General features: G+C 41.6%; 1 protein-coding gene across 11 annotated transcripts in view; it reads left to right on the top strand.

Moving 5' to 3' along the window:
• LOC115155496 (dedicator of cytokinesis protein 9-like) overlaps positions 1-12,170 on the top strand; it is a 178,773-nt gene that overhangs the window by 138,679 nt on the left and 27,924 nt on the right. For all 11 annotated transcript variants that reach the window (XM_029702157.1, XM_029702150.1, XM_029702156.1 and 8 more), the window contains exons 26-34: positions 2,328-2,453; positions 2,553-2,624; positions 4,288-4,434; positions 4,524-4,607; positions 4,713-4,824; positions 6,928-7,106; positions 7,207-7,323; positions 8,444-8,558; positions 8,674-8,807. In XM_029702157.1, the coding sequence (XP_029558017.1) occupies positions 2,328-2,453; positions 2,553-2,624; positions 4,288-4,434; positions 4,524-4,607; positions 4,713-4,824; positions 6,928-7,106; positions 7,207-7,323; positions 8,444-8,558; positions 8,674-8,807 (1,086 nt within the window). The remainder of the gene's footprint in view (positions 1-2,327; positions 2,454-2,552; positions 2,625-4,287; positions 4,435-4,523; positions 4,608-4,712; positions 4,825-6,927; positions 7,107-7,206; positions 7,324-8,443; positions 8,559-8,673; positions 8,808-12,170) is intronic.

The raw sequence follows: 12,170 nt of genomic DNA, 5'->3' as shown, positions 1-12,170 counted from the left end.
TACAACCCAATCCTGATCTGTACTTCTCCACAACTTTGTCCCTGACCTGTTTGGAGAGCACCTTGATCTTCATGGTGCCACTTGCTTGGTGGTGCCCCTTGCTTAGTGGTGTTGTAGACTCTGGGGCTTTTCAAAACAGGTGTATATATACTGAGATCATGTGACAGATCATGTGACACTTAGGTGGACTTTATTTAACTAACTGTGTGACTTCTGAAGGTAATTGGTTGCACTAGATCTTATTTAGGGGCTTCATAGCAAAGGGGGTGAATACATATGCACGCACCACTTTTCAGTTACATTTTTTTTGTTGCATTTTTTGAAACAAGGAATTTTTTAATTTCACTTCACCAATTTGGACTATTTTGTGTATGTCCCTTACATGAAATCCAAATAAAAATCAATTTAAATGACAGGTTGTAATGCAGCAAATAGGAAAAACGCCAAGGGGGATCAATACTTTTTCAAGGCCCTGTAGGTCGTCTTTCCTTGCCGCACTGGACCACACGACTAGACAATAATCAAGATTAGACAAAACTGGAGCCTGCAGAACTTGCTTTTTGGAGTGTGGTGTCAAAAAAGCAGAGCATCTCTTTATTACGGCCAGACCTCTCCCCATCTTTACAACCATTGAATCTATATGTTTTGACCATGACAGTTTGCAATCTAAGATAACACCAAGTAATTTAGTCTCCTCAACTTTTTCAACAGCCACACCATTCATTACCAGATTCAGCTGAGGTCTAGAACTTAGGGAATGATTGGTACCAAATACAATGCTGTTAGTTTTAGAGATGTTCAGGACCAGTTTATTACTGGCCACCCATTCCAAAACAGACTGCAACTCTTTGTTAAGGGTTTCAGTGACTCCATTAGCTGTGGTTGCTGATGCGTATATGGTTGAATCATAAGCATACATGGACACACATGCTTTGTTTAATGCCAGTGGCAGGTCATTGGTAAAAATAGAAAAGAGTAGAGGGCCTAGAGAGCTGCCCTGCGGTACACCACACTTTACATGTTTGACATTAGAGAAGCTTCCATTAAATATAACCCTCTGAGTTCTACATTTACATTACATTTTACATTTTAGTCATTTAGCAGACACTCTTATCCAGAGTGACTTACAGTAGTGAATGCATACATTTTATCCTGTACTGGTCCCCCATGGGAATCAAACCCACAACCCTGGCATTGCAAACACCATGCTCTACCAACTGAGCCAGAGATAAGAGATAGCTCTGAATCCACGATATGGCAGAGGTTGAAAAGCCATAACACCATTTTTTTTTAACAACAGGTTATGGTCAATAATATCAAAGGCTGCACTGAAATCTAACAGTACAGCTCCCACAATCTTATTATTATGAATTTCTTTCAACCAATCATCAGTCATTTGTGTCAGCGCAGTACATGTTGAGTGCCCTTCTCTATAAGCATGCTGAAAGTCTGTTGTTCATTTGTTTACAGAGAAACAGCATTGTATTTGGTCAAACATCATTTTTTCCAACCGTTTGCTAAGAGCTGGCAGCAAGCTTATAGGTCTGCTGTTAGAGCCAGTAAAGGCCGCTTTACCACTCTTGGCTTCCCTCCAGGCCTGATGACAAAGACTTTCCTCTAGGCTCAGATTAAAAATATGACAGATAGGCGTGGCTATAGAGTCAGCTACCATCCTCAGTAGCTTTCGATGGAAAGCTGTCAATGTTAGGACGTTTGTCATTATTGATCGATAACAATAATCTTTCCACCTCTCCCACACTAACTTTACAAAATTCTGGCTTGCAATGCTTTTCTTTAATTATTAGTTTTTTTATGCATGAATACAATTGCTCACTGTTCGTTGTTGGCATTTCCTGCCTAAGTTTGCCAATTAAATAATCATTATAATAATTGGCAACATCAAATGGTTTTGTGATGAATAAGCCATCTGATTTGATGAAAGATGGAGTTGAATTTGTCTTTCTGCCCAAAGTCTTTTTCCATCATTCTTTTGTTTTACATTTTAGTCATTTAGCAGACGCTCTTATCCAGAGCAACTTACAGTAGTGAATGCATACATTTCATACATTTTTTTCCGTACTGGTCCCCCGTGGGAATCGAACCCACAACCCTGGTGTTGCAAACACCATGCTCTACCAACTGAGCCACATTGATCTTGGCTTCATAATACAGTTTCTTCTTCTTTTTGTTGAGTTTAGTCACATAATTTCTCAATTTGCAGTAAGTAAGCCAGGTAAGCATGGTACTGGTCCATTTATCATAGGGCACAATTACCTACTGTGTAGTTGTAGAACATGATGTTGTTTTTTTCTCCCTCCCTGGTTCAGTATGTGTTTAAGACCGAGCCATACACATCCTCTACCACGAGAACAGTTCACGAGGAGCTGGCCAAAGCCATGACTGCAATTCTAAAGCCTTCCACAGACTTCCTCACCAGCAACAAATTGCTCAAGGTAATGAACAGCACAGCAATAGAGTGAAGAAGGGTTTTCTGGACATTTACATCAAGTTTCATGTTTGCATTGATTTGTATTTGTATCTCTGTTTCGTAGTACTCGTGGTATTTCTTCGAAGCCTTAGTGAAGTCCATGGCACAGTACTTGATTGAGAGCAGTAAAGTGAGGGTAAGTCTGTTGTGACACTTGACTAAGCCAAGTCTTCCTTTTTACTATGATATAAATGTCAGCTTATCAGTTTGAGCTCCTAACATGCGCAGCAATGTGGGCTAACACAGTCCTCACACAGAATAAACCACAGCCATGTCTCATAACTAACCATCACTTCAATGCTATCCACAGCAGTCTCCCCTAACCAACCATAGCCCCGAGTTTCCTCCCTGGCATGGCCATGTATAATCAGGAAGCTGCTGTAGGAACCATTACTCTCCCTCAGGAGTTTGCCACACTGAACAGAGGAAACAGGACATTTCCATTAAGGGTTGCTCCCTCTACTGTGGTTCTGTGGTGGCTCACTAAGATGGCCTCTCTCTAGGAATAGCTGTGGTGGGGTCAGAAACACAACCTGGGATGGTCTCTCTCTAGGAATAGCTGTGGTGGGGTCAGAAACACAACCTGGGATGGTCTCTCTCTAGGAATAGCTGTGGTGGGGTCAGAAACACAACCTGGGATGGCCTCTCTCTAGGAATAGCTGTGGTGGGGTCAGAAACACAACCTGGGATGGTCTCTCTCTAGGAATAGCTGTGGTGGGGTCAGAAACACAACCTGGGATGGCCTCTCTCTAGGAATAGCTGTGGTGGGGTCAGAAACACAACCTGGGATGGCCTCTCTCTAGGAATAGCTGTGGTGGGGTCAGAAACACAACAGCAATGTGTTGTTGGAAGTGTGTAGCTCCTCGAGGACCAAATTGAAGTGTTGCATAGTACTTTCATATGTTACCCTCTGGGCACTTCTGGAATCCTAACGCAAAATCAATCTCACAGTAACAGCTGTGACAGTAACAGCTGTGACAGTAACAACAGTAACAGCTGTGACAGTAACAACTCTGATAGTAACAGCTGTGACAGTAACAGCGCTGACAGTAACAACTCTGATAGTAACAGCTGTGACAGTAACAGCGCTGACAGTAACAACTCTGATAGTAACCGCGGTGACAGTAACAGCTGTGACAGTAACAGCTGTGACAGTAACAACTCTGATAGTAACAGCTGTGACAGTAACAGCGCTGACAGTAACAACTCTGATAGTAACCGCTGTGACAGTAACAACAGTAGCAACTCTGACAGTAACAACTGTGACAGTAACAGCTGTGACAGTAACAACAGTAACAACTCTGACAGTAACAGCTGTGACAGTAACAGCACTGACAGTAACAACTCTGATAGTAACATGTATGCTAAATGACTAAAATGTAAAAAAAATGTAACAGCTGTGACAGTAAAAGCTGTGACAGTAACAACTCTGACAGTAACAACTCTGACAGTAACAGCTGTGATAGTAACAGCTGTGACAGTAACAGCTGTGACAGTAACAGTGCTGACAGTAACAGCTCTGACAGTAACAGCTCTGACAGTAACAACTCTGACAGTAATAGCTGTGACAGTAACAGCTGTGACAGTAACAGCTGTGACAGTAACAGCTGTGACAGTAACAGCTGTGACAGTAACAGCTGTGACAGTAACAGCGCTGACAGTAACAGCGCTGACAGTAACAGCTGTGACAGTAACAGCTGTGACAGTAACAGCGCTGACAGTAACAGCGCTGACAGTAACAGCTGTGACAGTAACAGCTGTGACAGTAACAGCGCTGACAGTAACAACTTGTTTCTCAGCTGTCCAGGAACCAGCGTTTCTCGGCCGGTTTCCACTACACGGTGGAGACCCTGGTCAACATGATGATGCCCCACATCACCCAGAAGTACAAGGACAACTTGGACGCAGCCCGCAACGCCAACCACAGCCTGGCTGTCTTCATCAAGGTCAGCTGGCTCCATCTGATTGGCTAGACGGGCACACTTGGTCATCCTTGTACTCTACTGAAATAATCATTTTCTTCCTGTGTCCACAGCGCTGTTTGACCCTGATGGACAGAGGCTTTGTCTTCAAGCAGATCAACCACTACATCCACTGCTTTGTGCCTGGAGACCCCAGGGTAGTTCTCATGATGATATGATTATGTTGAGTTATTACAATACCATTAATATTTCCACCACTATACTTTAGGAGTAACACTTATGTACATGTATCTTGTTTTCAGACTCTGTTTGAGTTCAAGTTTGAGTTCCTGCGTGTCATATGTAACCACGAGCACTACATCCCCTTGAATCTGCCCATGCCTTTTGGAAATGGGAGGATACAGAGATTTCAAGGTGAGTAAAATAAAATATACAGTATGAAGGTATACCAGGGCTGTATGAGATACTTCTATTGTACTAACCTAAAACCACAATGCTTTTATACAGTAATATGATGTTGGGAAAGCTGTCTGCCATGTGTTGTCTGCCATCCTGTCCATTTTAGTGTTCAATCAATCAAATGTATTTATAAAGCCCTTTTTACATCAGCCGATGTCACAGAGTGTTATACAGAAACCCAGCCTAAAACCCCAAACAGCAAGCAATGCAGGTGTAGAAGCACAGTGCCTAGGAAAAACTCCCTAGAAAGGCAGGAACCTAGGAAGAAACCTGGAGACAAATCAGGCTCTGAGGGGTGGCCAGTCCTCTTCTGGCTGTGCCCCGTGGAGATTATAACAGAACATGGCCAAGATGTTCAAATGTTCATAAATGACCAGCAGGATCAGCATAATATAAATCACAGTGGTTGTAGTGTTCCAAGTGTTTTAAATTGCTTTTCCATCTCATCAAACTCAAGTACACTACCTACAGTGCATTCAGGAAGTATTCAGACCCAGGTTGTCATAATGGGGTATTGTGTGTAGATTGCTGAGGAAATGTTTTATTTGATCAATTTCAGAATAAGACTGTAATGTAACAAAATGTGGAAAAAGTGAAAGGGTGTGAATTCTTTCCTATTGCACTATATGCTGTCAAAGTTCTGATAGACCACTACCTATACTGTCCTGATAGACCTATACTGTCCTGATAGACCCCTACCTATACTGTCCTGATAGACAGACCTATACTGTCCTGATAGACCACTACCTATACTGTCCTGATAGACCTATACTGTCCTGATAGACCACTACCTATACTGTCCTGATAGACCCCTACCAATACTGTCCTGATAGACCTATACTGTCCTGATAGACCTATACTGTCCTGATAGACCTATACTGTCCTGATAGACCCCTACCTATACTGTCCTGATAGACCACTACCTATACTGTCCTGATAGACCCCTACCAATACTGTCCTGATAGACCTATACTGTCCTGATAGACCCCTACCAATACTGTCCTGATAGACCCCTACCTATACTGTCCTGATGGACCTATACTGTCCTGATAGACCTATACTGTCCTGATAGACCTATACTGTCCTGATAGACCCCTACCAATACTGTCCTGATAGACCTATACTGTCCTGATAGACCCCTACCAATACTGTCCTGATAGACCCCTACCTATACTGTCCTGATGGACCTATACTGTCCTGATAGACCACTACCTATACTGTCCTGATAGACCACTACCTATACTGTCCTGATAGACCTATACTGTCCTGATAGACCACTACCAATACTGTCCTGATAGACCTATACTGTCCTGATAGACCCCTACCTTTACTGTCCTGATAGACCTATACTGTCCTGATAGACCCCTACCTATACTGTCCTGATAGACCTATACTGTCCTGATAGACCACTACCTATACTGTCCTGATTGACCTATACTGTCCTGATAGACCCCTACCTATGCTGTCCTGATATACCTATACTGTCCTGATAGACCTATACTGTCCTGATAGACCTATACTGTCCTGATAGACCCCTACCTATACTGTCCTGATAGACCTATACTGTCCTGATAGACCTATACTGTCCTGATAGACCTATACTGTCCTGATGGACCTATACTGTCCTGATAGACCACTACCTATACTGTCCTGATAGACCTATACTGTCCTGATAGACCCCTACCTATACTGTCCTGATAGACCTATACTGTCCTGATAGTGTAGTTCAAACATCAACTCAGTGCTGTAGTTCAAACATCAACTCAGTGCTGCAGTTCAAACATCAACTCAGTGCTGCAGTTCAAACATCAACTCAGTGCTGCAGTTCAAACATCAACTCAGTGCTGCAGTTCAAACATCAACTCAGTGCTGCTGTTCAAACATCAACTCAGTGCTGCAGTTCAAACATCAACTCAGTGCTGCAGTTCAAACATCAACTCAGTGCTGCAGTTCAAACATCAACTCAGTGCTGCCGTTGTGTTGTTGTTTTCATCATAGCATATAGTTCACGTTTGGGACGTTCTCCTAAAGTCTGTCTCCTGTTTGTCCTCCTCCCAGACCTCCAGTTGGACTACTCGCTGACAGACGACTTCTGTAAGAACCACTTCCTGGTTGGGCTGCTCCTGCGGGAGGTTGGCGGGGCCTTGCAGGAGTTCCGGGAGATCCGTCAGATATCCATCCACGTGCTCAAGAACCTGATGGTCAAGCACACTTTTGACGAGCGCTACACCTCCAAGGTAAGCAGCCCAGTCATCCCTGTCTCTTTCCTCTCTAGTCATTTAGAAATTCCTCGTAAGGGAAAAGGAAGTTGATTTAATCAGATTATCTCTATTTCAGAGCCAGCAGGCTAGGTTGGCCACCCTTTACCTGCCCCTGTTTGGTCTGCTCCAGGAGAACGTCCACAGGCTCAACGTGAAGGAAGTTTCCCCATTCACCATCAACTACTCCAACAACGTAAGGCTTCTATCTAGTGGCTGGCTTCGACAACAACTCAAATCAACAACGTCAGGGTTCTATCTAGTGGCTGGCTACGACCACAACTCAAATCAACAGCGTAAGGGTTCGGCTGGCTACGACAACAACTCAAATCAACAGCGTAAGGCTTCTATCTAGTGGCTGGCTACGACCACAACTCAAATCAACAGCGTAAGGGTTCTATCTAGTGGCTGGCTACGACAACAACTCAAATCAACAACGTAAGGCTTCTATCTAGTGGCTGGCTTCGACAACAACTCAAATCAACAGCGTAAGGGTTCTATCTAGTGGCTGGCTATGACAACAACTCAAATCAACAGCGTAAAGCTTCTATCTAGTGGCTGGCTACGACAACAACTCAAATCAACAGCGTAAGGGTTCTATCTAGTGGCTGGCTATGACCACAACTCAAATCAACAGCGTAAAGCTTCTATCTAGTGGCTGGCTATGACCACAACTCAAATCAACAACGTAAGGGTTCTATCTAGTGGCTGGCTATGACCACAACTCAAATCAACAACGTAAGGGTTCTATCTAGTGGCTGGCTACGACCACAACTCAAATCAACAGCGTAAGGGTTCTATCTAGTGGCTGGCTTCGACAACAACTCAAATCAACAGCGTAAGGGTTCTATCTAGTGGCTGGCTATGACAACAACTCAAATCAACAGCGTAAGGCTGCCATCTAGTGGCTGGCTACGACAACAACTCAAATCAACAACGTAAGGGTTCTATCTAGTGGCTGGCTACGACCACAACTCAAATCAACAGCGTAAGGGTTCTATCTAGTGGCTGGCTTCGACAACAACTCAAATCAACAGCGTAAGAGTTATATCTAGTGGCTGGCTACGACCACAACTCAAATCAACAGCGTAAGGGTTCTATCTAGTGGCTGGCTTCGACAACAACTCAAATCAACAGCGTAAGGGTTCGGCTGGCTACGACAACAACTCAAATCAACAACGTAAGGGTTCTATCTAGTGGCTGGCTATGACAACAACTCAAATCAACAACGAAAGGCTTCTATCTAGTGGCTGGCTATGACCACAACTCAAATCCCTAACTGCATAGACTTGACTAATGGTTCATTTTCCTTTCAGAATGGAAGAGATGATCCACTCTTGGGCAACACCGTGATGATGACGCCTCCGAGGTCCAGTACTTTTTTCGACAACAGTTTGCACAAGGATTTGTTTGGAGTCATCTCTGGCACCGGTGAGATTCAGTCTCCTTTTGGCACCGACGTGAGATTTAACTCATGTTGTCCAGTGGTGATTGAGGGACATGAGGGTCATATATTTAACCGTGCTGACGTTTCTATGTTCTTCAGCCTCCCCTCATGCATCCTCTACCCCCAACGTTAACTCTGTCCGCCACGCTGACTCCCGAGGCTCCCTAATCAGCACTGACTCTGGAAACAGCCTTCATGAGAAGAGCAACGATAAGAACAACTCTCTGGACAAGGTACCATTACTTAAAGATGATAATGTTTACTTATTATTGGTAAAATCACTGCAGGCTGAGATCAGCTTGACATCAGTTACTGAGGGTGTAGCCAATGCCTGAGGACTGTAGCACATGGCTACTGCTGTGATGTTAGTCTGTTAGTGTTAGTCTGTTAGTGTTAGTCTGTTAGTGTTAGTCTGTTAGTCTGTTAGTGTTAGTCTGTTAGTGTTAGTGTTAGTCTGTTAGTCTGTTAGTGTTAGACTGTTAGTGTTAGTCTGTTAGTGTTAGTCTGTTAGTGTTAGTCTGTTAGTCTGTTAGTGTTAGTTTGTTAGTCTGTTAGTGTTAGTGTTAGTCTGTTAGTCTGTTAGTGTTAGTCTGTTAGTGTTAGTCTGTTAGTCTGTTAGTCTGTTAGCGTTAGTCTGTTAGTCTGTTAGTCTGTTAGTGTTAGTCTGTTAGTGTTAGTCTGTTAGTGTTAGTCTGTTAGTGTTAGTGTTAGTCTGCTAGTCTGTTAGTCTGTTAGTGTTAGTGTTAGTCTGTTAGACTGTTAGTGTTAGTCTGTTAGTGTTAGTCTGTTAGTGTTAGTCTGTTAGTCTGTTAGTGTTAGTTTGTTAGTCTGTTAGTGTTAGTGTTAGTCTGTTAGTCTGTTAGTGTTAGTCTGTTAGTCTGTTAGTGTTAGTTTGTTATTCTGTTAGTGTTAGTTTGTTAGTCTGTTAGTCTGTTAGTCTGTTAGTGTTAGTCTGTTAGTGTTAGTCTGTTAGTGTTAGTCTGTTAGTCTGTTAGTGTTAGTGTTAGTGTTAGTCTGTTAGTCTGTTAGTGTTAGTTTGTTAGTCTGTTAGTGTTAGTCTGTTAGTCTGTTAGTGTTAGTCTGTTAGTCTGTTAGTGTTAGTCTGTTAGTGTTAGTCTGTTAGTCTGTTAGTGTTAGTCTGTTAGTCTGTTAGTGTTAGTCTGTTAGTCTGTTAGTGTTAGTTTGTTAGTCTGTTAGTGTTAGTCTGTTACTCTGTTAGTGTTAGTCTGTTAGTGTTAGTCTGTTAGTGTTAGTCTGTTAGTCTGTTAGTGTTAGTCTGTTAGTCTGTTAGTGTTAGTCTGTTAGTGTTAGTCTGTTAGTCTGTTAGTGTTAGTCTGTTAGTCTGTTAGTGTTAGTCTGTTAGTCTGTTAGTGTTAGTTTGTTAGTCTGTTAGTGTTAGTCTGTTACTCTGTTAGTGTTAGTCTGTTAGTGTTAGTCTGTTAGTGTTAGTCTGTTAGTCTGTTAGTGTTAGTCTGTTAGTGTTAGTCTGTTAGTGTTAGTCTGTTAGTCTGTTAGTGTTAGTCTGTTAGTGTTAGTCTGTTAGTGTTAGTCTGTTAGTGTTAGTCTGTTAGTGTTAGTGTTAGTCTGTTAGTCTGTTAGTCTGTTAGTGTTAGTCTGTTAGTGTTAGTCTGTTAGTGTTAGTCTGTTAGTGTTAGTCTGTTAGTGTTAGTCTATTAGTCTGTTAGTGTTAGTATGTTAGTCTGTTAGTGTTAGTCTGTTAGTGTTGGTCTGTTAGTGTTAGTGTTAGCGTTAGTCTGTTAGTGTTAGTCTGTTAGTGTTAGTCTGTTAGTCTGTTAGTCTGTTAGTGTTAGTCTGTTAGTGTTAGTCTGTTAGTCTGTTAGTGTTAGTCTGTTAGTGTTAGTCTGTTAGTCTGTTAGTGTTAGTCTGTTAGTGTTAGTCTGTTAGTCTGGTAGTGTTAGTCTGTTAGTGTTAGTCTGTTAGACTGTTAGTGTTAGTCTGTTAGTCTGTTAGTCTGTCAGTGTTAGTCTGTTAGTCTGTTAGTGTTAGTCTGTTAGTGTTAGTCTGTTAGTGTTAGTCTGTTAGTGTTAGTGTTAGTCTGTTAGTGTTAGTTTGTTAGTCTGTTAGTGTTAGTGTTAGTCTGTTAGTGTTAGTCTGTTAGTCTGTTAGTGTTAGTCTGTTAGTGTTAGTCTGTTAGTCTGTTAGTGTTAGTCTGTTAGTCTGTTAGTGTTAGTTTGTTAGTCTGTTAGTGTTAGTCTGTTAGTGTTAGTCTGTTAGTGTTAGTGTTAGTCTGTTAGTGTTAGTCTGTTAGTGTTAGTCTGTTAGTCTGTTAGTGTTAGTGTTAGTCTGTTAGTGTTAGTCTGTTAGTGTTAGTCTGTTAGTGTTAGTGTTAGTCTGTTAGTGTTAGTCTGTTAGTGTTAGTCTGTTAGTGTTAGTCTGTTAGTGTTAGTCTGTTAGTCTGTTAGTGTTAGTCTGTTAGTGTTAGTCTGTTAGTGTTAGTCTGTTAGTCTGTTAGTGTTAGTGTTAGTCTGTTAGTGTTAGTCTGTTAGTGTTAGTCTGTTAGTGTTAATCTGTTAGTGTTAGTGTTAGTCTGTTAGTGTTAGTCTGTTAGTGTTAGTCTGTTAGTCTGTTAGTGTTAGTCTGTTAGTGTTAGTCTGTTAGTGTTAGTCTGTTAGTGTTAGTGTTAGTCTGTTAGTGTTAGTCTGTTAGTCTGTTAGTGTTAGTCTGTTAGTCTGTTAGTGTTAGTCTGTTAGTGTTAGTCTGTTAGTCTGTTAGTGTTAGTCTGTTAGTGTTAGTCTGTTAGTCTGTTAGTGTTAGTCTGTTAGTGTTAGTCTGTTAGTCTGTTAGTGTTCGTGTTAGTCTGTTAGTCTGTTAGTGTTAGTGTTAGTCTGTTAGTCTGTTAGTGTTAGTCTGTTAGTTTGTTAGTGTTAGTCTGTTAGTGTTAGTCTGTTAGTGTTAGTGTTAGTCTGTTAGTGTTAGTCTGTTAGTGTTAGTCTGTTAGTCTGTTAGTGTTAGTCTGTTAGTCTGTTAATGTTAGTCTGTTAGTGTTAGTGTTAGTTTGTTAGTGTTTGTGTTAGTCTGTTAGTCTGTTAGTGTTAGTCTGTTAGTCTGTTAGTGTTAGTCTGTTAGTGTTAGTGTTAGTCTGTTAGTGTTAGTCTGTTAGTCTGTTAGTGTTAGTGTTAGTCTGTTAGTGTTAGTCTGTTAGTGTTAGTCTGTTAGTGTTAGTCTGTTAGTCTGTTAGTGTTAGTCTGTTAGTGTTAGTCTGTTAGTCTGTTAGTGTTAGTTTGTTAGTCTGTTAGTGTTAGTCTGTTAGTGTTAGTGTTAGTCTGTTAGTCTGTTAGTGTTAGTCTGTTAGTCTGTTAGTGTTAGTCCGTTAGAGTTAGTGTTAGTCTGTTAGTCTGTTAGTCTGTTAGTCTGTTAGTGTTAGTGTTAGTCTGTTAGTCTGTTAGTGTTAGTGTTAGTCTGTTAGTGTTAGTCTGTTAGTGTTAGTCTGTTAGTCTGTTAGTGTTAGTCTGTTAGTCTGTTAGTGTTAGTCTGTTAGTCTGTTAGTGTTAGTCTGTTAGTCTGTTAGTGTTAGTTTGTTTGTCTGTTAGTGTTAGTCTGTTAGTGTTAGTGTTAGTCTGTTAGTCTGTTAGTGT

This window comes from Salmo trutta, chromosome 20 (assembly GCF_901001165.1).
Source record: "Salmo trutta chromosome 20, fSalTru1.1, whole genome shotgun sequence".
NCBI lineage: Eukaryota > Metazoa > Chordata > Actinopteri > Salmoniformes > Salmonidae > Salmo > Salmo trutta.
The sequence above is the reverse complement of the archived record's forward strand: the minus strand, read 5'-3'. Positions and strand labels throughout refer to the sequence as shown.